The following is a 27,695-nucleotide window of genomic DNA, read 5'->3' on the forward strand; positions in this document are numbered from 1 at the left end:
TTGAGATTGTGTGTCACAGTGATGTTATCAGGGGTAAGTGGCTTTTACTCTGCTTTGCACCTTGCTTAATAACCCTTACCTGCAATAAAATCACTGTAATGTACGCCCTCTTCTAGCGTATAGCTTTAATGTAGAAATATTGATCATACCCTTGATAGTTTCCGAGATATATTGGTGTACAATTTATCACAATAATGATACAAACTGCATGTATATGAAGTAAAATGTCTAAAAACTACACTTAATAATCTGACCTATATGGTTTAGTTCAATTATGTCTTGGCTGACCAACTAGGCAGATATCTCAGAAGATGAACAGGCAAAGTTGTGCTATCATAAACACTGTATATAAAGCAGCAAGTTAAAATATGTTCCAAAGAATTTATGAATAAAAACTGCAATACGATGTGAAAAGCATCATATTCATGGCCTACCAGCTTCAGATGTCCTCGTTTAACACCAGTTAGCTTTGGTACTGATTCCCATAATAAAGATAATAATAGTACTAATAATACTAATAGCACTTTTCATGGAAACACTAGTAAAAATTACATTACTGTAACAACAGAAATCAAGTAAAACAAAGCCTTTTCAAAGGAAAAGTGCATTACATTATGAAAGACCAGATGTGCTATGGAGAAAACAATTACATCTGAATTTGATGCATATCTAAGAAAAAAAACGTTATCTAAAAATCTAGCTAAAATCTCATGCTAGTCTATGGCAAACACTTACATAGACCCTATCTCAGCAATATACATATATGTATCTATGATTATGTCATAGTGACAAAAAACAAACGTTCTATCTTCTGATTGGTATTACAATATCTATAAAATGCTTTGTTTATTTCAGCTCTAACTTTGTCTTTTTCCAGTTTTTGACAGGGTTTCAATAGCTAAAAAGCAGACTAGTTAATTTTAGGCCTACATCACTTTGGGTTTATACTTTAATAGTTGCATACAATGAACAAGGACAATTAAACTGGCAATCCCAATTATTTATATGGCAATTAACCCCCTACTGCATGTTTTATGAGAGCAATAAAAATATATTCACTTTTCTTGGTCCATAAAATGATTTGTGCAGTCATTTTGGGGTATGTTGCCTTGAGGCAACATTGTGCATCAATGGGAAGAAATTATATAGGGCCATGTCCCCCTGAAGTGGTGAGACCTGGCTTGTGATTGATCAATTCCATTTCACTGTCACACAATGTTGCTTCTAGCCAACAACTATATTTCTAGAAATTCCCATAACAAAAAAATTGATACAGAATGTTAAAAAAGAGGTTTTAAAGTGCCCACTAAGAGAAAGTGTGACCAAGACTCTCTTGCCAAGAGCAGCTCTGTGGTCAACTACTGGCCACTGGTGAAAGGCCAAGGGTTAACTACTCCAAATTGTGCAGCTGTTTCTAATAAAGTGGGCGTTGATTGTATAGCCAACTTCAAAGACTTCAAAACTTCTTCAGACATCAAAAGCCGGTTTGTCTGTACAGCAGTTTTGCGCATGCAAACTTGATGTACTAAGATCATACAATCACACAATCAGGTAAGCAAGATAAGGAAAATTTCAGTCAAAAATGCTGATGTTGCTAATGATAAATGAAAGCAAGGAGTCACCGAGTAGCATTATGCAAGAGACAGCCTCTTAGCGTCCACTTGCTGTTAGCCACCTTGGCGTGCCAGGTCGAGCTATTCCTTCCTTCAGGTCCGTTTCACCCACTTCAATCGCCATAGAAACCAAGAGCACAACACCCAAAAAATCAGCCTGTACCACTGAAGGTCATCCTGTGAAACCCATTATTCAAACAAGCGCTAATTATACATTAAATGATGTGGAAAGATGCAATATGACCGTAGGCAGCCTGAGGAACGTGAAGGGGGGGGGCGAAATGTGGAAAAACATCCATAAATAGTCAATTTGCCTGCATAAACAGGTTTCCAGGAGAATTCTGCCCGCTTCAATTACCGTGGTATGCGGTGGAGAGGACAACACCTGAAAACTTAGCATTATGCTCATGTACCACTGAAGGTCAACCTTCAGATCCATTATTCAAACAAGTACTAATTATACATTAAATGATGTGGAAAGACGCAATATGACCGCAGGCAGTCTGACACAAAGGGGGGAGGCTAAATGTGGAAAAACTTCTATAACTTTTTTTTTTTTGGTGGGGGCTGGGGGTGGGATGTTGTTCATTTTCCTGCATAATCTGCCTTCCTGGAGATGTGCGATTATAACTGGAGGGGCGAGAGGAGATATCTGTTCATTCAGCATGCAGATGGATACTTGCTCTAAACTGCTCAGAAGATATATGTAATTGCTGGAAACTTCAAAAAAGATAAATCAAGATAACTTATAGCGCACTGCGACCGCTGATTGGCTGCCAATCACTGGGATCTTAGAAAAACATATCTGCTGAACATATGTGCACGTTGAGCGGCTTGAAAGCCAAGACAAACAGCAGAGTTTAATACCTGCTCATCCAACTATGAAATATAGAATACTGGACATATATGCATAATAAATGGACGGTATATATATATGGTGTATATATGTGATCCATATATCATGCTTATGTGATAGGTGGGTGAACACATATGCATTATCTGTCTGATATATAGGTTTAATACAAAGACTCAAAGATGTTTTAAAGTAGAAAATTAAAGTGAAATACACCAGTAACATGCATGCAACAAGAACATGAAGCTGACATATACGAGTAATATACATCATCCAAGTAGGGAAAATACTTTCTATCATATATTGTTAAACAGATGTGCTACACATATATGCTCACATTTTCTGATGTATGACTGAAATATATATCCCACATTTTAAAATGGGCAATTTCAAATAAGTTGGCATGTCACTGTAATCGGAAGAAAACCTCGTATCTCCAAAATTTACAGGAGAAGGAAAAAACCTACTTTGTTTTTGTAAGTCAATGGAACCAGACTTTTTTCCAAGTAGTTTTGGGCTGTTTCTTTTGGTCCATTCATCGTGAAATTTACAGACAATGTAAAGGAAAACAGGTACTTTCAAATTATGTGAAAAACTGAAAAACGACAAAAATGGAGATACGAGGTTTTCTTCCGACAGAAGCGATGTATGTCAAGATATGTCTGCATGTGATTAATATAAATGATATAAGAGAAAATCCATACATGCTCAGGTATGTCATATATTTGAAATCTGGATATCGCCATATGGATTGACTTCCTTTGGATATATCTTCAGAAAGAGAGGCTCAAGTTTGCATGAACTACTTCAGCAATAGCATTAGCATTCTAATTCAGAACTACCAAACTATCCTATCTGTTTAAATCTCCATCTGAATTCCCTACATTTTCCAAATAAGAAACTCTTTGTGCTTGCCTCCAAACGGAGGTTTTTCAGAGGCACACTCCAAACAGAGTGTTGTGAGGAAAAAACTTTATTGCTAGGTTCATATCTGGGAACTATTTGCATTGATGATGTTAGATTCCTTTTACTGTTAGTAATCCCAAGAATGACTATTATCTCCTTGCAGGTGTTTCTTTTGTTACAAATTTCTTAAACCTACCATCAGGTTGTGTTGATAATTCACAATGGTTCACCTTCAGCGGCACTTCTTCAACCCAAAACTTTTCCTATCCTTGGTTTGCCCGTTGTTTCAACCTCTGAAGACGTTATAATTATCACAAACAGTCGAAGTATTTTAAAATGTAGTTTATCTCTCAGCTAGCTCCTAACTTATAATTCAATAGGGAAAGAATGAGCCCAACCTAAACACTGTGTTCAGGTGGAAGGTTTAGGACAAGTCTTTTAGTTTTTTCTACATTCATCTTGGCCTCCCAATGTTTCTCATCTCTCCTTTTTGCAAATGAAGGAGATATTTATACTAGGGCCTACTTCAAAATGAAGGTACAACAAATATATGAGCTATAAATGCTCTTATTATTATATCTCTTATTACAATCATATGCAAAAGTTGAGGCACAACCTGGTCAAATGACTTGTTTTGTTTGTCTAAGTGAAAAGTAAGTGTACATCCTCTATAAGGAACACACGTATGCATATCTTCACCCTCTAATGCACGATGTTGCCTCAGGGCAACACACCCACTTTCCTCACTTTACAATAACGTTATACATATTTAACAACAATGACAGGGTTAACAATAAAAGGAAGAGTTCAAGTCAAGTCAAGAAAAAGCAGGGATTTGATCTTACTATTTCTTAGCGGACACTTTTAACACTCTTATTTTTTTTTATGAGAATTTGCAAAAATACGTTTGTTGCCTAGAAGCAACATTTTGCAACAGTGGAATGAATTTAACCAGTCACAAACCAGGTTTCACCACTTCAAGTAGCATGACTCTATATCATTTCTTCCCATTGTCACACAATGTTGCCTCCAGGCAACACACTGCAAAAAGGACCCATGGACAAATTATTAAAACTTTTTTGTTTAATAATCAGATGTAATTTTATGCAAGAAAAGTGAACTGAATATATATTTTTAAAAATTGCGCAGAAATGGGTTAATGCACAATTACTGTTTATTTGCTCAATTTGACATATTTAATGACATATTTAGTTTTTCTAAAAGCACAGTCAGGAATATGATGCTACTTTGAACAACATTTAAACACTGGTGTACCCTTATATGTCCAAAAATTTGTAGACACCTGCTCATCCCACACTTCTTCTGTAATGCCAGTATTTGTGGGAAGGCAGTAGTAGTGGTTGAAATGCAAGCTTGTTAAGACATTCATTTTCATGAACTGTATCGGAAGGAAAGAAGTGGCATCTGTAGTGATAAATTACACCATGATACCCTTTTCTGAATGTACGATGGGTAGTTTCAGAACTTCCAGAACACTGAATAACTGTATGCATCATAAAAAAACAGATATACACCGATTATAGAGTCTGTAAATAACAACAACAACCAACGAATAGCAACCTAATAAACTGCATACTGTCAGAAAAGGGTACTGGACAGGTCCCCAACAGCACAATGTAAATATGCCATTAAAGGTATATTGATACTTAAGGTCTATTTGTGTAGCTGAAATGAGGTACACTATGGCCCAATCCCATTTCACCCCTTGACCCTACCACTTAGCTCTTAGCCCTCTGTTTTGCATGTTGATGTCTAGAGTTAGGGTGTCCCAATATCTGTTGAGACAGAGTGGTAGGACGAAGTGTTTGGGCTACATGGCCCTCCAAACAGAGGTTTTTCAGAATGTAACTGCTGCACCATTTAAGGTGGAACAGGAAAATTCAAAGAAGAAGCTGGTGAACATCTGACTTCAGCTTCATATCACTGAAGAATTAGGGGTGGGTGATAATAAATAATTGCCCCTCTTTGAAGGCGTATGATGCCCTAAATGTAACTAAAGGCCAGCAGTGAGGAGCTGAACTTTTCTCTGCTATCACTGAAGACGGGCTGGGTCGCCTACAGAACACCAGTAGCCAATCAGATGTCAGCCCAGTATTTCTTCTTATTTCTGTCGCTCATTTTTGCAAACGTTGATTTAAAAACTGAAAAAACAAGAAAAAAAGCAATACCCTAATTTTTTTTAGGCTTTTCTGAATGTGGTTCTGCTGTTTTGCTGGTGCATTTTGTTTGTTCCAACTTGTTAACAAACCTCAGGAAAACCAAATATCGTGACAAGTATTGGGATGTTATATTTCTGCCCTATCACCCACTCTTCGTCTCTAACCATTTAATTCCTGGCCAAACAATCACAAGGACAAATGTTTACAACCCCTGCATAGACACACACACACACACACACACACACACACACACACACACACACACACGCACACGCACACACACAGACACACACACACACGTGCAGCCCTCAGGATATCTGGTTTCCTGAGTTAGCCACTGTTCGCTGGACTGCCACTGTAGACAGCAGATCAGTTTGTGTGCATAAGGTTGAGTTGCACAGAATGCTGAGGGTTGCAGCGGCTGGTCGTTATATCGTTGGTCAGATCCCGGCAAGGTCAAGTGACTTTGGCTCGATCTCTTGGCACTGCGTTTTTGTTCCCAATCGCTTTCATAAACAAATCACTTTCGGCACCCGCACGCCACAAGATAAACAACACATTGTGGTAAACCTCGGAAAAACTTCTTTCCTTCCCAAGAGGTTCTGGCTTTTGGCTTTGAAAACACAGTTTAGGTTTCACTATTGGAAGCCTCCACTGGCACTATCAATCAACTTCTCAGTTTTCCTCTAGTTAGTTCTGATCTGAGGGCAACTTTAAAGTAGGGCTGTGTCATCTGGCCATCATAGTTTTCTCTGCCTTAATACAAATCATGAATCACAAAACTATTGATCCCATCAACAGCTGAATCAGGTGCAGGCAAAAGACTAACTTACATGGACCAGAGGTTGAGACTTGCTATACATACTATAGGATTATGCTTTTGTACCCCCACATATAAACTGGACAGCAAAATCTCTGTTGTGAATGAAGAGTGTCGAATGAAGAAATGGTTGGAAAAGATCTAAAGTGTTGGAAACAACTTAAATTGGAGAATGAAGATCTAAAAAGTGTAAAATGAAGGTGTTGAATGTATAAGTAAAACCATGGATGAAGACCTGAGGTGTTGAATGTATAACTAAAGCCATGGATGAAGACCTGAGTTGTTGAATGAATAACTAAAGCCGTGGATGAAGACCTGAGGTGTTGAATGAATAACTAAAGTCATGGATGAAGGCCTGAGGTGTTGAATGTATAACTAAAACCATGGATGAAGACCTGAGTTGTTGAATGAATAACTAAAGCCGTGCATGAAGACCTGAGGTGTTGAATGAATAACTAAAGTCATGGATGAAGGCCTGAGGTGTTGAATGTATAACTAAAACCATGGATGAAGACCTGAGGTCTTCATCCATTTAAACTGTTGAAAAAAGACCTAAAATGTTGAATGAAGACCTAAAGTGTTTAAGAAAAAACTAAAGACATAAAGTGTTCAGTGATGACCTAAAGGGGTACATAAAGACTTCAAATGATGAATGAAGTCATAAGTTTTGTATAAACACCTACAGTGTTGAATAAAAACCTAAAAGGGTTGAATAAAGATCTAAAGTGTTAAACAAAGGTCTACAGCGATGGAAAAGAGTCTTGAATAAAGACCTATGGTTCAATGAAGCACTCATATCCATTCGAGCTGGACCTAAATAAACACTCTGAGAAGGAACTCGACTCTGGGCACTGGCTGAAATATCTGCTACAAGTCGATCAATTTGAGCCCCGTAAAATGAGGAGAAAACAACAAAGTAGGCTACCATCTATTATTCTAGGAACAGCCTCAATAGCGCAGTTGCTTGGCTCATCAGATGTGCTGTAGAACTGTTTTCATTTCATCAGTTATGGAAAACGAATACAGTCTTTGTCGAAACAAGATGCCATCGTTCTTCACCAACATTTACTACGGGTCAGAATGGCTTGGTTTTTTTGGATCGACAAACCATCTGCTTTAATCACAGCTTGAACCCTGTCTGGCACTTTCCGCAGGTTTTTTGACGACACGGTACGCTTCACAGAGGCTTTGAGGTCTGGAGACTGTTTACTACAAAGCAAAGAACAGCTAACCAAAGAATATTGATTTATTTCCATTTTAAATAATGTGTTTTCGAATAAGATGTGCCAGCCGAGTAAAATGATGCATTGTTTTTGTTGTTTGTTATTTCAAACACATGAAATAAACATTCTTGAAAGTGATATTGTCGAGTTTGTTTCTCTGTCTCTCGTTACAAATAAGTAACTATATATGTATATAGAAATCGCTCGTATCTCCAAAATGATAACTTTACAGGAGAAGGAGAAAACTTACTTTACTTTATTGTAAGTCAACGGAACCAGAATTTTTTCCAATCATTTTGGGCCGTTACTTTTAGTCAATTCAGCATGAAATTTACCAACAATATAAAGGACAACAGGCCTTTTCAAAATATGTATAAAAAAAAAGAAAAACGACAAAAATGGAGGTGCGAGATTTTCTTCCAACAGCAACTACATACACTCACTGGCCACTTTATTAGGTACACGTTCAATTGCTTGTTAACACAAATAGCTAATCAGTCAATCACACGGCTGCAACTCAGTGCATTTAGGCGTGTAGAGGTGGTCAAGACGACTTGCTGAAGTGCAGACTGAGCATCAGAACAGGGAAGAAAGGGGATTTAAGGGACTTTGAACGTGGCGTGGTTGTTGGTGCCAGACGGGCTGGTCTGAGAGTTTCAGAAACTGCTGATCTACTGGGATTTTCACACACAACCATCTCTAGGGTTTACAGAGAACGGTCCAAAAAAGAGGAAATGTCCAGTGAGCGGTCAGTTGTGTGGATGAAAATGCCTTGTTGATGTGAGAGGTCAGAGGAGAATGGGCAGACTGGTTCCAGATGATAGAAAGGCAACAGGAACTCAAATAACCAACCAAAATCTCTGAGGAACGTTTCCAACACCTTGTTGAAAGTCTGCCACGAAGAATTAAGGCAGTTCTGAAGGCAAAGGGGGGTCCAACCTTTTACTAGTAATACCTAATAAAGTGGCAGGTGAGTGTATAACTAATATATATATATATATATATATATATATATATATATCTCGCTGCAGTCAGAACAAAACCACTTATCTCCAAAATGATACTTTAGAGGAGAAGGAGAAAACTTCATTTACTTTTAATGTAAGTCAATGGAACTAGAATTTTTTTCCCCACCAAGACATTTTGGGTCATTTCTTTTAGTCCATTCAGCATGAAATTTACAAACAATGTAAAGGGAAACAGGTATTTTCAAATTACATCACAAACTGAAAAATATGAGGTTTTGTCCCAACCACAGCGATATATATATATACATATACATATATATATATATATATATATATATATATATATATATATATATATATATATTTCAACATAATTTCAAAGTACCCGTTGCCCTTCATGTTGTGTATAAATTTCATGATGAACGGACCAAAAGAAACGGCCCAGATGACTTGGAAAACCGTCTGGTTCCATTGCCTTCCAGTAAAGGTAAACAGGTTTATTTGCTTCTGCTCTGAAGTTCTCATTTTGGAGATTCGACGTTCAGTTCCGACAACGGCGATATGTTGACCTGTGCAAAAGTTATGGCACCCTTTATTTTCTATGTTTTGCTATTTCTTTCAAACTTTCCCAGCTTTGCGCGTGACGGTGTGTGATTATTTCACACATTGTCACGATTTCACACATTTGAAATACGTGCCATAGAATTACAAAGCTATAAACTGAAATCAAGGTGTACGCAGAGTTGTAGATCATTCTGAAATGACTCGGAGTGAAATCTGTATAGCATCACGAATGAGGTAAAAAATAAACAGTAATAATAATAATAATAAGTAAAAAAAAGTGCTGATCAAATCTTAAGGTAGGAAAATGACTATAATGGGTTACAGTATTATGTTTATTACTTAATACATTCTTGCTGATTTCAAATTTTGAATGCAACATGTAAAATTACCTTTGTTTATAATATTTATATTTTCAGTTCAAACACACACACACACACACACACACACACATATATGTATATATTGCCCAAACCGTTGAAGCAGTTAATATATATATATATATATTTATATATACGTGTGTGTGTGTGTGTGTGTGTGTGTGTGTGTGCGCGCGCGCGCGCAATACAAATTCTAAGTACACTAAAACAACAATATAATAAACATGTAAACATAAAAGTCGTCATATATCGATAAATTCCATCTTTCAAAATAATCTACTGACATTTTTTTGAAATATTCGCCCCCCATGTCGCTCCCCTTTGCGTGCGCGCGCGTTTGGCTCGCGCCCGCGTGCGTGTCCCTTACCGGCTGGTACACCGCTGGGCAGAGCTCCGCGTGCGCGATCATCAGCAGGATGCCCAACATTGCCGCGCCCAGCGCCCACGCGCACAGCCGCCGCTTGTCCTCCAGCAGAAACTTTCTGTCGCGCAGGCGGTACAGGTTGCTGCCCTCGATGGGGCTCACGCGCTTGCCCGGGTGCGAGAGCGACACGGTGATCTCCGCGGGCTCGCCGTTGCGGCTCGCGAGCCCGTCGCAGTTCACCGCCAGCCCGTCCGTCTTGGGCTCGGGCGGCCGCGGCTCGCGCGCATTCAGCTCCATGCTGCCCTGCCTCCGGCTGGCCGAGCGCGAGAGCGGGACATAGCACGGGGAGCACGCGCGTCCACTGCTCGCCCACCGTCCTCAGAACAAACGAACGAGTCGAGCGGTGAACGAGAGCAAACTGGCGCGTGAGAGCGCGCCGTTCAGTGCACTGTCCACTCCGAGTCTGCCTGTGCAGACAGCTGTGGTTCGCATCTGTTCTCGAACCCTCGCGAGCCCTCCGCCAGCTCACGGCTGTCCGCGCGCGCTGAAGTTTAGCGGACTTTCCTCGCTCGCGCTGCTCCGCCTCCCCGCAGTCCTCTTTAAAAACACTCCAGACGGCGGTCGTAGTAAGGGCGCGTTCCAAACCGCTTCGAACTGGAAGACTAGTGCACTAGGTAGGGCTTTAGTACGCCAGGCGTTGTGTAGGGGAGTTCGGATTCTCGCGGGAAACTCCGAGGTTTTGAGTCAAACGGAAAGGAGGCCGCCTGCCGTCTTGCTGGGTTAAAGGGGTGTTCCACCCATTTTAAAAAAAATTCTCTGTAATTAAGTGTTTCCACTACTGTGAACAATTCTGGCTTATAAGTTTCTCTAGAACGGAGCATTTCACACAAAACCACTGCGAACGGCTCTGACAAGACTTTTTTAATAGTGTCCAACGAAACAGCCTCTTGTAAGGCAGCGCTTTCGGGCGCTGTCTAATAACGAAGGACCCTCTAAAGTGGTTTGGTTTGAGACCGGTTTCCAAGGCAACACACGTCGCAACATTGCCAAGATACCGAGCATTAACAGCTGTACGTACCGCCACCTGGCGGTCATTTGGGCAAACATCAGCAATTTTCCCCCTCTGGAGATACAAAAAGCAGCAAAAACAAAACCGCCACGCTGCCGGTTTCTCTTCTGAATAGGCGAGTATAGGGTGCCTTCTTAGGAACCTCCACCCAAACATCCGCGCACCTCATATACGTTAACTATAATTCCCTAGTCTTTTCAATAGCTGTAGGTAAATATAACTGTTAAACGTTGTTAATATAAACTTAATAGATATTATAAAGCAATACAACGCTGTTAAATCAGCATAAGTGCAAACGACATAAGGGCAGGTCTGATTTGAAGTGTTTTTAAGGTTGAGCTGATGGAAAATCTCGGTTTTGTTCACTTAAACTGCACGTTTGCTTTGCATTGTTTCACTGAAAAAAACCTCACTGCCTTAGAAAGACGTCGCATTTCACATTAGACCACTCTGAATGACTTTCTATACATCTTAACCATTTCATTCTGCAGGGAAAAAAACATTGGATTTCCTCTTTTAGAAATATGGGCATGCATGCCTATTTAAAGACTGTGTGAACTGCTCTTTGGCCCACTCTCAACTCTAACGCAGAACTACATCTCTAAGTCTAACTGTCCTGCTGCGGCTCCTCAGCACAATTAGATTTTTAGTTTTAAAAAAAATCTAATAAAATATTTTTTTTGCACGAACATAAAGCTCTGCTGATCGTTCAAACTCACTTTTAACAAAACCAAACAAAAAAAATAGTCTTAAACGTTGGACTAAACTGGTAATTCACTGACCTTTAACCCTCAAATTTGGCGCGCAGACCGCTGGTCACCATAGCAACGCAGACAAACGCCTAGCTAGAAGCTAACGAAAAGACGTCGAAAGATTTAAGACGAGCATCGATAATTTGGAGACGAATCGACTTATTGGCGTTTATAAGCACTCCAGCTGGTTTCCTGGTGCGTTCAATCTGCAAAAAAACCCTGTGAAACAATTACAAGTCGCGAAGCTTCCACCTTAAATGGTGCAGTAGCTTCATTCTGGCGCCTCTGGCAGCATTTAAGGTGGAGCAGGAAAATTCGAACAACAAGCTGGTGAATGAGAAACGACTTCACCCTCGTAAATGACATTTCTACAAGAAACTAGTCTACTTTTGTGGAAAACTTTCCTGACGGAGATAGGAGAAAAGCAAAGTAAGTCTTTTGTTATTATTATTTTTTAGCCTACACTATTAGCACATACTGAGACATACAGCATGCATTTAACGTTACATGACATAAATGTTGTTTTTGTCATTTTTTGTTGAACGGACAAAATGGGTCTTCTTAATATTTGGGTTCCCAACACCTAACCTAAATCCTACTGTCTATCCCAATAGCTCTGGAAATAAATGTAGGCTGTTTTTTTTGTTTCTGTGCATTTAAGAGTGATATTCTGTATGTAGATGAGCTCTGTTCTGATCGGCTGCCCTGAATGATGCCACCTTCAAAAAGTAGTCGGGGCTGAAAGACATCTTATAACTTAAGCTTGAATAGATGGGGTGTTTGTGATGTCACAAAAACAGTGAATTCAAAACAGGCTGTTTTTGCAGCTTGAAGCTCTTTCTATGGACTGGGCTGTGAATGGTATGTTTTAAAATTTTGGCATCAAAGTCTTTCATTTCAAGAAAGTGAGGAAAATTCAGTCACAATATGGGTCCTTTAACATTTACTACTCAAGTCTCCAAAAAAGCTATGGGTCTGTCTGCCCACTTACAAAAAACCATGGACAGGGCAGCTGTGGCTAGCTGAATTGCCAATTTCAACCTATTACACCTGTATCTGTATCACATTTAAGTAACTACAACAAAACTACAAAATACATGTACCTGTGAATTTGGACAGGCATACTGAACTCTGCACATTCACAAAGTTCCCCCTTTAAGAAATTTAAGGACAAAAATAATATAAAAATGACAATGATTAGTATTATTATTGGTATTATTTTAATAAAATATATGCCCACAGAGAAATATATAACAAAACATCACAATAACACTCAAAAACTGTTAGACTGAGGCAAAAATATTTACAGGATTTGCATCACTTGATGTGACTGGTATGTAAAGTAAATAATAACCAGAAATAAATAGGGTTTCCACATTAAAAAGCAAATAAGAATTAAATGTCAGTGAAAGCAGGAAAGTGAGGAACGCTAACAATAAAAAAGACAAGTTTACAATTCCAGTGTCAAAAGCTATCTACATTTGTAAAGTGCGCCATTTGTGATTATAAAAATAGAAGTTTTCAGAAAATCAAAACTTGATTTTAGCTCAGGTTTTCATATAAAGCTAAGCAATGTTCTTTGTAGGTAAAAAGCACAGTGAAAAAAAGCACAATTTTCAAGACAAAAGTTGTGTTGCAAATATAAATAATTTAGCACTGAAGTATAAGCATAGCGCAGAACTAGAGCCCAACCAATATATCAGCAGGCCGATGGTTTAGATGACTTGCGGTGTTAGAAATAAAACGACAGAGCCTGTTTTGGTCACGGCATTGCTGGGATTTGAGCTCACAACCTGCTGACAACAGGGCAACACTTCGGACAGTTGTGCCACTGGTGTAAACCAACCCCTGTTTAAATACATAATGTACAACAACAATGTAAAATGTGTCCAAACCTAATGAGATGATGATGGATAAGACCTTTTTTTTACGATAAGAATGAATGAAAAATAAGAAATACAAGAGACTGGCTTGCCTTGTCAACTTCATTGAGCATTCTCTCGAGCATGTGGCCTGAAATGCTTTCACAACAGGCCTGACATATGGCCAAATACGCTGAGAGCTTGCCACTGCTACTTGGAGGGCAAAACTGTTCAGTTTTGAAATAAATAAATGCATACACATATATGAATGTTTGCATACAGCTGTAAACACTCTGTTAATATAAAGATATAAATATATAAAGAAATAAAAGTTCTGCACAGGTAGATTTTTCACTCATTAAAGAACAAACAATGTAAATGTTCCCTCAAAAGTACAACAACGGTTTTAAGGTCTTATTGTATACCTTAAATGAGTTTTTCCAGGTGGAAAGTCTGTATTTGTTCCTTTTCATAACCAAATGTTTTTAAAACGGAACAACACGGGGTGTGTGGAACTTCTAATTTCAGTGGATTATGGGACAATTACATTCCCTGACTAAAGGTACTGAGGTGTACCCTTGAAGGTACCTTGAAGGTACACCCCAGTGACAAGAGAGGTACTGCCCCAGAGACAGTTCACAGCCTTTTTTCTGAAAGTGTCTGCATGACATGCACTATTTACAGCTGTATGCAAATGTTTGAACACCTGTGGTTAAAGTTATATTGAAAATAAGTTAAATCATCATCAGCAGGGAACAAACTCAAATTGTTTTCTGCAAAATTTCAGTTCCACATATTGGGAAAAAAAAGAGAAAATACCCACAAAGGATTCCACCTAAAGATGCAACAAAATATGTCATTTGACCAGTGGTGCCCAAATGACTGTCCATTTGTGTTGGTAACAACTTTTTATGTGTTTGATCACAAATCTATGCATCAAATTGTCTTTGACTAAGTCTAAACTTTTGACTGGTATTATATATCATGATGTAACAGAGTTTTTGTATGTATATAGTTATAAAATGTCAACAAAGCACTGTTTAATTAAAACACATTTAAAATCATATCAGCCAATATAATCGGTTATCAGAATTTTTTGCCCCTTAATATCAGTATTGGCCCCAAAGCTTTCACATCGGTCAGGCCCTAAACACAGAACACAGTGGCTTTTGCTGTATAGCATCATCTACTGGCTTTGAAACGAATGACACTCATGAACAAACTCAGAGAAAACGATGCGAGAATTAGGAAGATTCATAACCAGATGTGATGTCTTTTTCATAGGAATGCAGTCAAATCAGTATCCTGAGAAATGTTTTGTCACAGTGAAGTGCTAACTATGCTACACTTTCAACAAAGATCACAGTATTTTGAGTCCCCACTCTTGTGATTCAAAACGTGAAATCAACTTTGTATAAAGCGTCACAGCCACTTATGACACAAAAAACGACATACCTGAGTCAAGAAGGTGATGACTGGGGAATGTTTCCCTTGTCCAGTGATGTTTTTATCATCAATAAACGTCTACCTGTCTTTCTTATAGAAACCGCCATTAAATGCAAGTTCCGAGATGTTTTGCTAGTTAAATAGTGATCGCTGACCATCTCTTAATGACACAGAATGGCTTCATAGCTGCGATATTTGCACCAGATCACGTGGTTCCTGAATAGAAGATTTGAGCTGCATGTACAGTGTTGTGCAAAGGTTTGGGCACCCCTGATGAAATGACGTGTTGTGTCAAAAAAAAAAAAAAGTTGACACAACCTCAGTTTTAATGAAAATGTAGTGCATCAGTTCTATTTATATGCTACTATTTATATTGAGAATAAAGTCACAATATTTAGAGACAAAAGTCGTACGGAGGCAGCACCTCCTTGTGTTAAATGAGGCGCGTTGAGTTGGTGGAGCTATACTTTCATATCGATTTCAGCCATAAAGAAATACTCAGTCTACCTGTCTCTCCTGGCACATCAGCACCAGCCTGTTATTAGTATAAGAAACGGCTGTGCAGGAAACTGTGTTTATCTAGAATAAAGCACCAGATGGACTCGGAGGAAACCGTCTGTCTGTTTTGTTGAAGGAGAATGACAGGCAGTGACCGTCTACACAGCTATTGGTATTGACTACATCTCTGTACCATTCAGAGAGGGCATGTAGTTTCAAAATGATTGATCCACAAGCAGACAGGAGTGCGTGGATCTCCGGCCCCAGTACAGCAACTGAGAACCCAACATGTTATGACAGCCACTCTACAGTTCGACCACTTTATCTTAACTTTTTCTCAAAATATTGTGACTTTTTTTCTGAAAATATTACCACTTTATTCTCAAAGTCTATTTTTATTTTTATTAACAGTGGCCCTAAAACACTGTCATAATCTTCTGAATGTAACATAATGGGGAAAAAAACATAAAACATGGCTTTCCTTTTTTTCCAGTGGATTAAATTTAACAAATATACAGTTGTGTGTTTAATTTGCAAGGTCAAACACATCCTTACAAGGATGAACACATCCTCTAGAACACTTAAACCCTTAAATATTGCATTCAAAATGAGCCATAAATGCCCCTCCTACTCACAATACATTAAATTCAGCAAATACACATTAACTGTGCTTTAAAATGTGCTCTCTGTAGAGAAAGTGTTAACACATTTTCACTTGTCGTTTGACCAGGGGTGTACATACTTCTGCACACAACTGTATAACTGTAGCAGACAATGTGCACTTTATTTTACTTAGAAAAGAAGCAAAACATGTCATCTGACCAGGGTTGCCCAAACCTTTGCTTAAGACTGTAGTTCAGTATTGCTTGGTTCAGTGAAGGTATCAGTGGTCAATGTTCCCTTTAGATCAAGTGTAAAACTTAAATACAACAATTCATCATTTACGAGTATTTCAATGATTAAATATTGAGAACGATTCAACAAGAGACAAACTCAGAATCTACCAGGAGGTCACCTCCGTTGGTTTTAGTCTATCCTTTGGCGACACCCCACGGCTGGAGGGCTGCATGGGGGACGATGAACTGAGGGGGAGGTTTGGGGAGCACGTAGTAGCCGAGCACAGGGGCTGGTGGAGGGGTACAAATGGTGGTGAGCAGTACCGGGCCTTTCTTCTTGTACTGAGGCCACATTGGTGTTGGGTGGTAGAAGTACTGGAGCCCAGGGAGCTTTAAAAAGAAACACACAGTACAGTTAATGATATTACTCCAAAGGCTTTCATTTCCAAAGCTTTTTAGGAATTGTTCCAATTGCTTTGATGGCTGATTTGTTTGATTGATTTTATCAATTTAACGGCTTCACTCGCAAAGAAAACAAAGCTTTTGAAAATAATTGTTTAAATGATCTGAATAATAATAATCTGAAGTCTCTTATAAAATATTTATAGCATGTATTTGGGATTGTTAGAATTGTGAGAAGCTGAAAAAGCAACCAACTTCTAAGACTGAACTTTGGAAGTATGAAAAAATATCCCTGTAAATGTCTTTAAGCAGCTGAAACAGAAACATTTGATATTTTGTTAAGTTCTTCTCCGTAATTTTCTTTTAAATAAACATGTACTGTTTCTTTTATGATGCTGAAAAATAAATAACTTGTTCTTGATGGGCATTTTGACGGGAAATTGAACAAATGAAGGGTGGTCTCTGATTTTCGTGCAGTACTATAGTACATTTATCACTTTTCCCAGACTTGTGGAATAACATGCACTCCAGACAGACAGAATGAATTTCTGCACGTGTGTGTGTGTGTGTGTGTGTGTGTGTGTGTGTGTTTACTGTAAAAACACTGATAAGAACCAAAAGCCCCTTGATGCGATGACTCATACCTGAGACTTGGGAATTTTCCGTGGCTTCGGCTCCCTCAGTCTTGGTCTCATTGCGATGACGAAAGCTTTGTCCTTCTCCTTCTTCTCCTCTTCTGCTTTCCCTTTTACTTTCTTCGTCTCGCCATCTCTCGCCTCCTCCTCTGTGTCACTGGACACGGCCGAGCCACAGTCAGAGGAGCTGGCTGAGTGGTAGTCCGAAGTGTCCAGGTTCACAGAATCAGAGCTGTCTTGACTCTGGCCTGCCTCCTTATCTTCATCCTCCTTCTCTGCCTCGCTGAAACGAGCCACTGTGAAATGCCTGCAGCTCTCACCTGATCTGTTGGTGACATTGTTTCCATTATCACTGTTCTTTGTTATCTTTCTACTTTTCTTCTGTTTTAAACCACTTAAACATTGTGCTTTTTGATCCGATCACATGTACAGTTTCTGTACAGAATTCATTCTAACCCCTTTTTTCCCCAAAGGAAATGAATGGGGGAATATTGAGAAGTTAAATTCTGCCACCATTGATATCACACTGGTCATCTCTCACACTCACCATCACATCACAAATACACTCGCATAAATATTAGCTCATGTAGATACACGCATAGTAGCAACCACCTGGAATAACATAGCAACAGCCTAGCAACACCACTACTACCTCAGATATTATAGCGATGGTCTAGCAGAAACTTAGCAACCCTTTGGGGTGTGTTGCAACATACTAGCAACATCTTAACAGCCACCTGGGATATCATAGCAATGGCCCTGCAAAATCTGGCCAACATTATGGGGTAGTGTAGCAACAGACTAACAACACCAAGGCAACCACCTGGGATATCCCAGCAACAGCTTAGCAAACACCAGAGATTCCATAGCAATGGCCTAGCAAGCCACCTGGGACACCAGTAATAGCTTGGCAAAAACTTAACAACCACTTGGGACACTGTAGCAACAGCCTACCAACACCTTTGTCAAGCCAACTTAAAGTTTGTCCACAAAACACTAGTTATTCACTAATGTTCATGTTAATTTGCTTTTGTATTATTTCATAAATTCTATGTCTTTATTTACTTAGTTTTTTTGTTTATAACCTAGTCAGTCATACTTCTTTGTCTTTTGGTGATATTATATTATTTAAACTTACATTTTTACTTATTTCCATCAAACAATTATTGTTGTTTTGTACAACATCCACAGTTGTCCTGTGTGAGTGTCCAGTGCTGAAGCAGCATCGTCAGTAGCTTGCGAACCACATCTAATGAACCTAACCAAACGAATCACATCTTTTATGGAAAAAATGAGTAAATACTTAAATAAGAATGTATGTGAGTCCCTTACATTCTCATTCATCAATGCTGCCACTGCTGTAATGTTTTCCCTACCAAGATGTGTCGAATACAGAGGTGTAAGGGTCAATTTCAAACTGTAAATATGCTTAAAATGTCATGCTAATCTCTTAAGTTGTGTGCAAATGCATAGACTGTATAACAAATCCATGTTGCAGTGCTGGCTAGAATGTGTTTACAGTTCTGATGTAAGTAACTATTAGTAATTTTTCATCAAAATTCATCAATATGATGAAATACTGCCATACTGTAGTTAAACTGTTAAACAGATAACAGTAACTTAATCATTATTACAGTCTTGTATTTTATGCATGTTAAATACCTTCTCTAACAGTGTAGATGCTGGTTTCTACTACAAAAGGATGCCTGTGTGAAGAAGCTACTTACCGAACAGACACCTCCAGCGGATCAATCCATAGTGTGATCTCGCGGGGGAGGCCCAACTCAGACACCCTCAGTTCACTTTCCTCACATGCTCGGAGCACTGAATCATCGCATGGCGTACCTTCATTTATTCTGATGCATCTGTTACAGGGCAAGGGGTGTGAAGAATGATATGACATCCTACAGTTTTTAACATTTCTGCATAATTGTCAGGATGTACAAAAAGTAATCTGAAATGGTTTGATGTAAAATGCTCCGTTCTAGAGAAACTCAGTGTCTAGGTCGTCTGGCTGCTTTGGATAGTGAATGCAATGGCTCCACAGTCATGTGCAAAATTTTGGGTGCCCCTGATCAAATTCTAAATTTCATGTTTTATTTTTACTCCTAAAATGTTAAACTCAGCAAATAAATAAAAATGATTGCATCAAAATTAGCAGAAAAATGCCATATTTAGGGTCTAGTACAGGACAACTTTGGGGGTGTTTTGCATATGACTGTTTTTGTGCTGCAGACTCTGGTTCCTGTCACCACCACATTAAAGTTGAGTAGGTTTCCCTTCAATGAACAATTTCAGATCAAGCCATTCGGATTGCCTGTTTATATCTCAGTGAAAAAAATCTTTACGTTTCATCTGGTTTTCTAGGATGGCTTTGTCAGCCTGCATCGTGATCTAACGTTAGAAAAATGTTAAATGTTGATTAGGTACCTGTATGCCTGTCCCTTGTTTGGATTGTCAGGATACCAGTGGTCCATGTACTTCTTGCACAGGAGCTCTTGTAGTTTTGCAGCGAACAGTGTGGCTTTGGTTTCATTAATGCCTCCTCGCTCCAAGGCCAAGCGTTTCAGGAAGTTGACCCCAGCACTCACTTCCCTCTTCATCTCCCTGCTGGGGGTAAAAAAGCATTAAGGATTCAACTTTTTTTTTTTGCTTGCCATCTAATTGCAATTTCTGATTAATAAAATGACATGCAAGGACCTGATAGTATAGGTCAGTTTTACACTTAACTGAAAAACAATAAAGCAAATTACTTTCCTGGAAAAGGTTTAAAAAGAAGCCATTAAATGGGAATTCCAGACTTTTCAACATTTCAACATGAATCAGTTGAGTTTAGATAACAAAGTCATTGTAAATATTAATGGGGAATTCCACATGCATGATTTTTGTCATGCATAATTCAGTGATTGAGCTACAAATTGTCATTGCGAGTGATTTGGTGTGTGATGGTTCATTGTAGAAAATTACTTACTGATTTCTTTACAGTGGTGGTGCTAAGACTCAGGAGCCACAATGTGCACAATGGCAAACTAACCATTTTATTTACTATCTGAAACGACCAGTGAAATTAAATATGTTTTCTGAGTTTTTACCATGTAACGTTCATGATGGTAAAACAGGGATAAGTCCGAAAGCATATGCTATGCTTTTGCTTGGGACTATTTTAAATAAAACATATTGTGGGCCAGAAGCTTATCTCACAACTATTGTAAAACGATGTCTTGGGATTCAGATGGTGTATTTGTAACAATCTCATGTAATAACTTTCTAAGAACGATTCTGAATGGACCATTTTTCACCAAACCACTCTGAATGACTGTGTTTACATTTTAATAAATCATCCTGATCTTCTGAAAAATTGAAGGAATTCTGCTTTAAAGAGACTTGCATAAATGCATATAAAAGACTATGTGCATTAGGCTCTGCTTCTTGCTGTAAGAAAGACCAACAGGAGAATTTAAAACATGCATTCTCATCATGCAAATTGGCATCTGATTTGAGAGATTTTTTAACTGCTTAACTGAGTAATTGTGGCTAATAATTGCACTATACAGCACAGACACTGGCATTAGAATGGATCATACTGAAGAACTCCATGAGTTTAATAGAACGTGATGCCACCTCTGTCACATCACGTCATGAAATTTATGCCTCGTTCAACTTTAAGTGCAATTTTTGAGAAATGGAGGCATGTAAGAACAACAGCAGCTCAGCCACGAAGCACAGCAGGCAAAGGCCTTCTCGTCCAACATCAGCGCCTGACCTCATAAATGCTCTTTTTGACTGAATGGACACAAACTCCCATTCCAAATCCTTGTGGAAAGCCTTTCCAGAAGAGCGGAGGTTGTTATACCTGCCAACTTTGTATGAACGTCTATTGTTTTTGGAATGGGATGTCCAATAAGCTCATATATGTGTGATGGTCAGGTGACCACATACTTTTGGCCCCATAGTGTACACCAAATGTATTCAATCTATCTGTCTCTTTATATTATTGGCCTTTAAGCCATTTATGTGTGTCGAGAAATCTCTCTCTTGTCGAAAAAGCAAACTTGTTCAAGTTTTCCATTAACACTTTTAAATTTTTCTTTTGTCATGAGGAAGTAGCGGTGTCCTTAAATATGTGCGTGCAGACATAATTTACATGAAGAGCGAACAATATGGAAATCAACACGGATTGCCATGGAAGACAGAGGTCACAAGATTAGAACAAATACAGCACGGCAAGCAATCTGTTCCAGGTTGTTTTGTTTTCTTCATATGTTGGCAACACAACAGACCTGTTCTATCCTTACAGCAGAACAGAACATAGGAATGACCGCATTACAAAATGTTCCAAAGAATTCCTTATCCTATATCAGGCAACATACCCTATCAATGCCATTCACCAACAGACACAACACTAGATAAGTAAGACTTGTAACTGAAACAATGACTCTGAGGTGCAGGAAGCATTACTGTTAAACAGATAATGGTAACTGGATCATTATTAGAGTTACTGTGTATTCTTGGAACTTAGCATGCGGTTCTTTTTGTTACTTAGCAGATTTGTTTGTTTTATATACTGAATATGGAATTTATTTAGCATGTTTGCCTCATAGGTTGTGTAGGGACCGAGTAATATATAAGCATATATAAGACCTGTGGTTTTATCGGTAGAGGACAAAATACTACAGATATCAAACCAATAATTGGTACAACAAAACCTGGAATGATTAGAACCCAATTTGAAACTTTATAATGGCAATGCAGGCTGAACTGGTGAATCTGGGGACAAACCACCATCATAGTTAGAAAAACAAAAACATGCTGGAAAAACATGAATAAAACACTGGAAAACCAAACATGAAAAACATAATAACATATGACAAGAATTACGAAAAAAAAAAAAGAATTCTGAGTAGGTTTACCCTCAATGCTCAATGCTTAAATATTTTTTAGAGTTACTGTTGGTTATTTGAGTTTAAGAAGTTTGACCATTAAGAAGAGACAATCTTATTTGTCAGTAAAGCATAGTTTTTCTAAAACTGCAAGTTTAGAGCAGAGAAGTGGGTGGTATGGCCAAAAAATTCTATTATGGTATAAAGTACCATATGTATAATATGGTATAATGTATGCAACAGTTTGAATACCTTCCATCAAATGACATATTTTGTTGGTTTTCTATGTGAAAAATGTCTCTAAAATATGTCTTTTACAGGGAAAAACAATACGTATGACAATTTTTGTGCAAATTTTAGAGCACAGGTTTTAGGTAGGTTCTTGGAAAAAACAAAATGGAAAATGTGCCATAACTTTTGCACAATCCACAGTTTAGTTTTCCGCCCAATATGTTAAATCCAGAAGAGTTACATTAACATAAAATAAAAATTTTAAATATAAAAATATGTATACTTTTTATGTATATAAAATGAAATACTTTTAAAAATCATGTTTAAATTGTAAAAATTGTGCATTTATCTAAGAATATTTGAGTTTAACAGTCAAATCAGTCGAGCTCTGATTTAGCTTTAGTTAGATTGCATCACACTTCTATTGTGAAGTGATTTTGGTTTGAGAAATGTGCTAAAATGACCCTTTTATTACACTATTGTTATTATGCAAGTTAGCCATGTGGTAGACCCACCCCTTTAAATAAAGCCTTATAAGTTTTGCTAGTTCATCAGGAAATAGCAAACTGGCGTCTCAGACTTTGCTTCTGATTCGTGACACACCCAGCTCCATATCAACTTCATTTCTGCCTCCAGGACATTTTCAATAGCAAATGTTTTTGTTTTGAATGGTGCGTTCGCTTGCAGGGTTGTGCAACATATTACAACACCACCTCAGGCGATACTGATCCCATTCGACTGCTACAGCTAGATCATAACATATTGGGCACTACAGCTTTTACAAATGAGCTACATTTGTAAAATGTAAAAAAAAAAAACTTTGTAAAAAACTCAAGAACATGTTGTGTTATCCAACCTCGCCCTCTTGCACTGCAGCAAGCGTGTTTACATCAGTCTGAGGCCGAGATGATCAAGTCGCTGTAACTTGATCGTACTAGAATGGTCATACGTGAGAGGCATGAACTTACTTAAACCATGCTTCAAGAAGCAAATCATGAGTCAACTGTGAACTTTGTTAAAAGACTTGATACAACCTTTTATAACACCCTAAATATAGCTATGGAATATGAAAATGTAATATATCGCTGCTATCTCAACAAAATCTCTCCAATTTTGTTGGTTTTTCAGTTTTTGATGTAATTTGAAAATACCAGGCGCCCCTTACATTGTGTGTATATTTCATGAAGAATGGACCAAAAGAAACGACCCAAAATTACTTAAAGTCTGGTTCCATTGACTTACATTTAAAGTTTTTTTTTCTCCTACAAAGGATATAGCAGGTTTTGGTACAAGGTGTGTGTGTATGTGTGTGTATTAAATATAGTATATTAAATAGTGCAGGGCATAGTACATATATCATAAATACTGGTATACAAGTTGACAACAACACCACTGATTTTTAGGTTTAGAACTGTTGATAAATAACATAAAATGAAAAGAAATCGATCATTTGCGGCTTGTTTTGAAAGATAAAAATCAATAGCATATTGCTTTTCAAAACAAACCCTCATTCCTGTCTGGTTAAAGGGGAACCATGATAAGAACCAGACGTCTAACAAGTGAAAAGCCTCTGAAAGCTAAAATGGCTATATTTAAGTTGTAGACACCGCAACCCTTAATCTACGATTAATTACTCCACATCAAACCATGCTGAATGACTCTGTTTACATCTCAACCACTGAATTATGCAAGACAGAAATCCGTGGAAATCCCTTTAATATTGACAAAGCTTTGTAAACTCCTTTTGGTGCAGTTTTAAGAGAAACAGAACAGAAGAGACTTCTGTAAGATGTTGTTTTAGCGCCAGCGCTCTGAAAATTGCAGTTCTTTAGCTTTATTAATATTTATAATATTTTGAATATTTAAGTACACCTTCCTTATTACATTCTAAGGCTTATTATCCAATAACTACATTGACTATAATGTAAACTGGCAGAATTACCCCTAGCCATTTTAAGGGGATAATATTTATTATATTGTTACTGTTATTTGGCACATCGCAAAGGGCAAAAAAAGGTGAAATGATAAAAGGTTTTGCCCCAACATTTGTTTCATGTTTCTTTGAATATTTAAGTTGAATGAACTGCTGAAATCCCCAAGGCCTGCCAGCGGATCCAAACCTCTATTACACACCTCTATAACTTAAGCATAACTCAGCAAGTTTGCACGGTACTCCATGTAGTTATTGAATAATAAGCATTATAATGCAATAAAAATGGGATTTAACTTAAATCTAATGTGATACATAGACTTCACAATACACAGCACTTATGAATGCATGGCTCGCTTTCAGTCCACACCAGCCAGACATTTGAGAACAACTGTTAGCAGTTGCTCTAAATGATGTAATATTGCAGTAACTCCATGAAAGTGTATGCAAGCGTCAGTCCTCAGTCAGAGAACAGCCTTGAATGACACTATCGTGACTCACATGTCTGCACCTGAAATTTGTGCAAGAAAGTATAAGAACAAGAAGAAAGAAAACAGACAGATGACTTTATTCATGTAATTTGCATTGCAGGAGGCCAACGTAACAAGTGTATATCATTCAATTGAAGTTATAAGACAGCTGTGACCTCAGGATTTGAGGGGCTATTACCCAAACCCAGAAGTAAAGCTTTAGCTCAGTAGAGTGTCTTCAGTGCTAATCTTTATTATAAATGAGAAGAAAACTATCATTCTCATCCCAAACTGAAAGCTCTTTAAATAAGAAGACGATTAGGAAGCAGATTGTACTAAGTGGGACAGATTAGCACCAAGCGGAAAGGTTCGCCATAGGCAAAGCTACGGAACAGAATTAGATGCGTTTAACGGTTTTAGGCCACAGATGGCTGGCTTTCAGTAACTTTAAGCAGTTCAACAAAAGGGGATTTGTCCTGACTGAACATGTTTACAGCCTTGTACCAACCGTGTCACCAGTTTCAGTTATAAGTGAGCAACTTGCTCCATTTACTCAGGTCCATGCACTTAAATAACATTTTTGGTTTGTAATGCTAGGATTCCCCCTAGGATCCTTTATAGTCAGCCATATTTTAGTCAATAACACTGAGGTAATTTAGCTCCAGGACTGCTTTGCTAATGCTCACGTCTCACTTTTGAGCTTTCGCACTGTGTTTTAGACCAAATGGATCCCAAAAAAGTAAAACAGCACCTGACAAACTTCATTTCCTATGCTTATAAATGGTGGACGTACTTCCAGTTCTGAAGCTTGTCACCAAAAGAGTTTTCTTCACTGGTACTTTTGGACTTAAGTTGGTTTCTGGTGGCTACTTTTACTCATTATTTCACTGAAATAACTTTACCTGAGGATGTTTCAGGCTCCTGCACTCTGTTCCATGTACTGAAGTACATTTGAATGGATTTCTGCTTTTCCAACGCTATAGGATTTTCCAATGCTAACATTAATCAAAACAAGTATATTTGTGAGGAAAAGAACTTCACTCATATGTTGTCTCTTTTTTTTGTGTTTTATTTCATCCTTTTCTATTGGTTTAGACCCTGGACGGCTTTGCTAATGCTCAGCTCTCATCTTTGAGCCTTTTTCATTTCAGTTTTGGACCAAAAGAATCCCAAAAACAGGAAAAATAGCACGACAGACTTCAGTTTCTATGCTGATAGGTGCTACATGCTATGAACTTCCAGTGTTGAACTCTTTTTGAACCCAAGTTTCTGGAGGCCACTTTTACTTCTACTGTTCAGTAAAGTTCACTGAGGTCAAAGTTATTTTTCTGACCACCCCTGTGACCAATATATCACCCTGCTTTCAGCTCTATTCCTCATTTCTCGTCATGACCGTGACAAAGACCTGAGGAACACGAACACATGGCGCTTCAGCTACGCTGACAAACTGCTACATGTGGCTACAGCAGCTGTGGAGAAATTCACTTGAAAGCGGGGTCTACTTGACAAATATCGACTAGACTAGTTTTTGGTGAACACATATATGAATATTCTTCAAAACGACATGTGTCCTTTGAAGAAAGGTAAAAGAAAAGCCGTTATGGTTACACGCTTCTTTGTGTCTGACTCCGTCCGCACACTTTCCGCCTAGTCAGAGGAAATTCCCTTAAAGGAATCACCCAAATGTAGACAGAAACTTTCGACTGAATGGGACTTTGGCTGTTTTTTTGTGTGGTCTATCCAAATTCTACAGCAGGACAAACTAAAGAAATTCCATGTTTTCTTCTTTTCTTCCCATATTATATCATTCTGCTTACATTCTGTCACTTTAACTGGAGTCTTAATGATGTATGGAGGTTCCAATTATAGCAGCCAAACCACTAGATGCGTTTATAGAACTGACGTGGACTTGGCTATGTGAGAACACACGAGGTCCTACAGTCCAGCCTAACTCGGACTGACCTGCACACTTTCTAAGACAGACAAACTTCGTACATAATTATATTTTTAGGCTGAATGGATCCAGCTCTGTTGACCATTTATTCAGTAATCCATCCTCACTTATTTAACACTTAGTCTAGGCTGTTTTACTTTGAATCAAAGTGACTCAACTCACCTACAGCACTCGTCCGTCTTTAGTGTTAAATCCCAGCTGTTTTGATGCCTGTCGTTCCTCCTCCAACTCTTCAGACACCTGAAATCTTATTGTTCGACACCGTTTCCTCGTCTACAGTGCGTGTTTGACTCGTGTTGAGAAAAGTTGGTCATTACTTTCCCGTCAGTGATTAACATGTGACTCACTTCCTTGTGCGAGTTTCTGAACAACGTGGTATTGTTACCCACCCGTATTGGGGGTGAAGCCCCGCCCACTTGCGCTGGGATTGGCTACTCGTGAGCCGATTGGCGAAACTCGGAGAACCGCTTTACCTTACTGGAAACCGGGTCGACTGCTGGGAATAGTGAAGACTCCTCTAATAATAATTATGGTAATAATTATAACAATAACAATGATGATGATGATGATGATGAAGATACAGGCTCATACTGAAATCTGATATATGGCACTAAATGAATTTCAAATATATGACATGTATCAGCATATATGGGTTTCCCTTGCATCCAACTAATATTAGACACATACGGACATATAAGACATATATATGCCAACTTATTTGAAGTTGGCTATTTTCTATTTTAGGACATATTTTTCAGACATGTATCAACATCTATAAACATATACGTGTAACATATATATTTAACAATATATAAAAAAATGCATTATTCCTATTCCCAGCTTCATATTTTATAATATAAAG

The 27,695-nt window shown here is 38.3% G+C and overlaps 2 protein-coding genes across 3 annotated transcripts in view; both read right to left on the bottom strand.

The window, feature by feature from the left end:
• The window catches only part of kcnn4 (potassium intermediate/small conductance calcium-activated channel, subfamily N, member 4), a 75,504-nt gene extending 65,075 nt beyond the window's left edge, over positions 1 to 10,429 (bottom strand). Inside the window, exon 1 of the mRNA XM_017702062.2 lies at positions 9,872 to 10,429. Coding sequence (XP_017557551.1) covers positions 9,872 to 10,165 — 294 coding nt within the window. The 5' untranslated portion in view covers positions 10,166 to 10,429. The remainder of the gene's footprint in view (positions 1 to 9,871) is intronic.
• A 2,463-nt stretch (positions 10,430 to 12,892) lies between these two features.
• On the bottom strand, positions 12,893 to 27,163 carry si:dkey-79d12.5 (maternal B9.15 protein). 2 transcript variants are annotated; one of them, XM_017702064.2, is made up of 5 exons: positions 26,996 to 27,163; positions 19,799 to 19,975; positions 19,096 to 19,233; positions 17,378 to 17,693; positions 12,893 to 16,721 (listed from the first exon to the last, which is right to left on the bottom strand). In XM_017702064.2, exons 2-5 carry the CDS (start codon positions 19,969 to 19,971, stop codon positions 16,527 to 16,529), a joined length of 822 nt encoding a protein of 273 aa, XP_017557553.1. In that variant the 5' UTR covers positions 19,972 to 19,975; positions 26,996 to 27,163; the 3' UTR covers positions 12,893 to 16,526. The 2 variants fall into 2 exon arrangements, with proteins under 2 accessions (XP_017557553.1, XP_017557552.1); XM_017702063.2 differs by having other exon boundaries at positions 19,799 to 19,978.
• Positions 27,164 to 27,695: the final 532 nt, after the last annotated feature.

Source organism: Pygocentrus nattereri, chromosome 3, assembly GCF_015220715.1.
Source record: "Pygocentrus nattereri isolate fPygNat1 chromosome 3, fPygNat1.pri, whole genome shotgun sequence".
NCBI lineage: Eukaryota > Metazoa > Chordata > Actinopteri > Characiformes > Serrasalmidae > Pygocentrus > Pygocentrus nattereri.

Excerpts from the sequence above, each read along its gene's own strand:
- si:dkey-79d12.5 (XM_017702064.2), bottom strand. The coding sequence starts at position 19,971 with ATGAAGAGGGAAGTGAGTGCTGGGGTCAACTTCCTGAAACGCTTGGCC. Across the intron at positions 19,234-19,798 it reads AACAAGGGACAGGCATACAG|ATGCATCAGAATAAATGAAG; the intron begins GTACCTAATCAA and ends GCCCTGTAACAG. Across the intron at positions 17,694-19,095 it reads CCGCTGGAGGTGTCTGTTCG|ATCAGGTGAGAGCTGCAGGC; the intron begins GTAAGTAGCTTC and ends TGTCACCAACAG.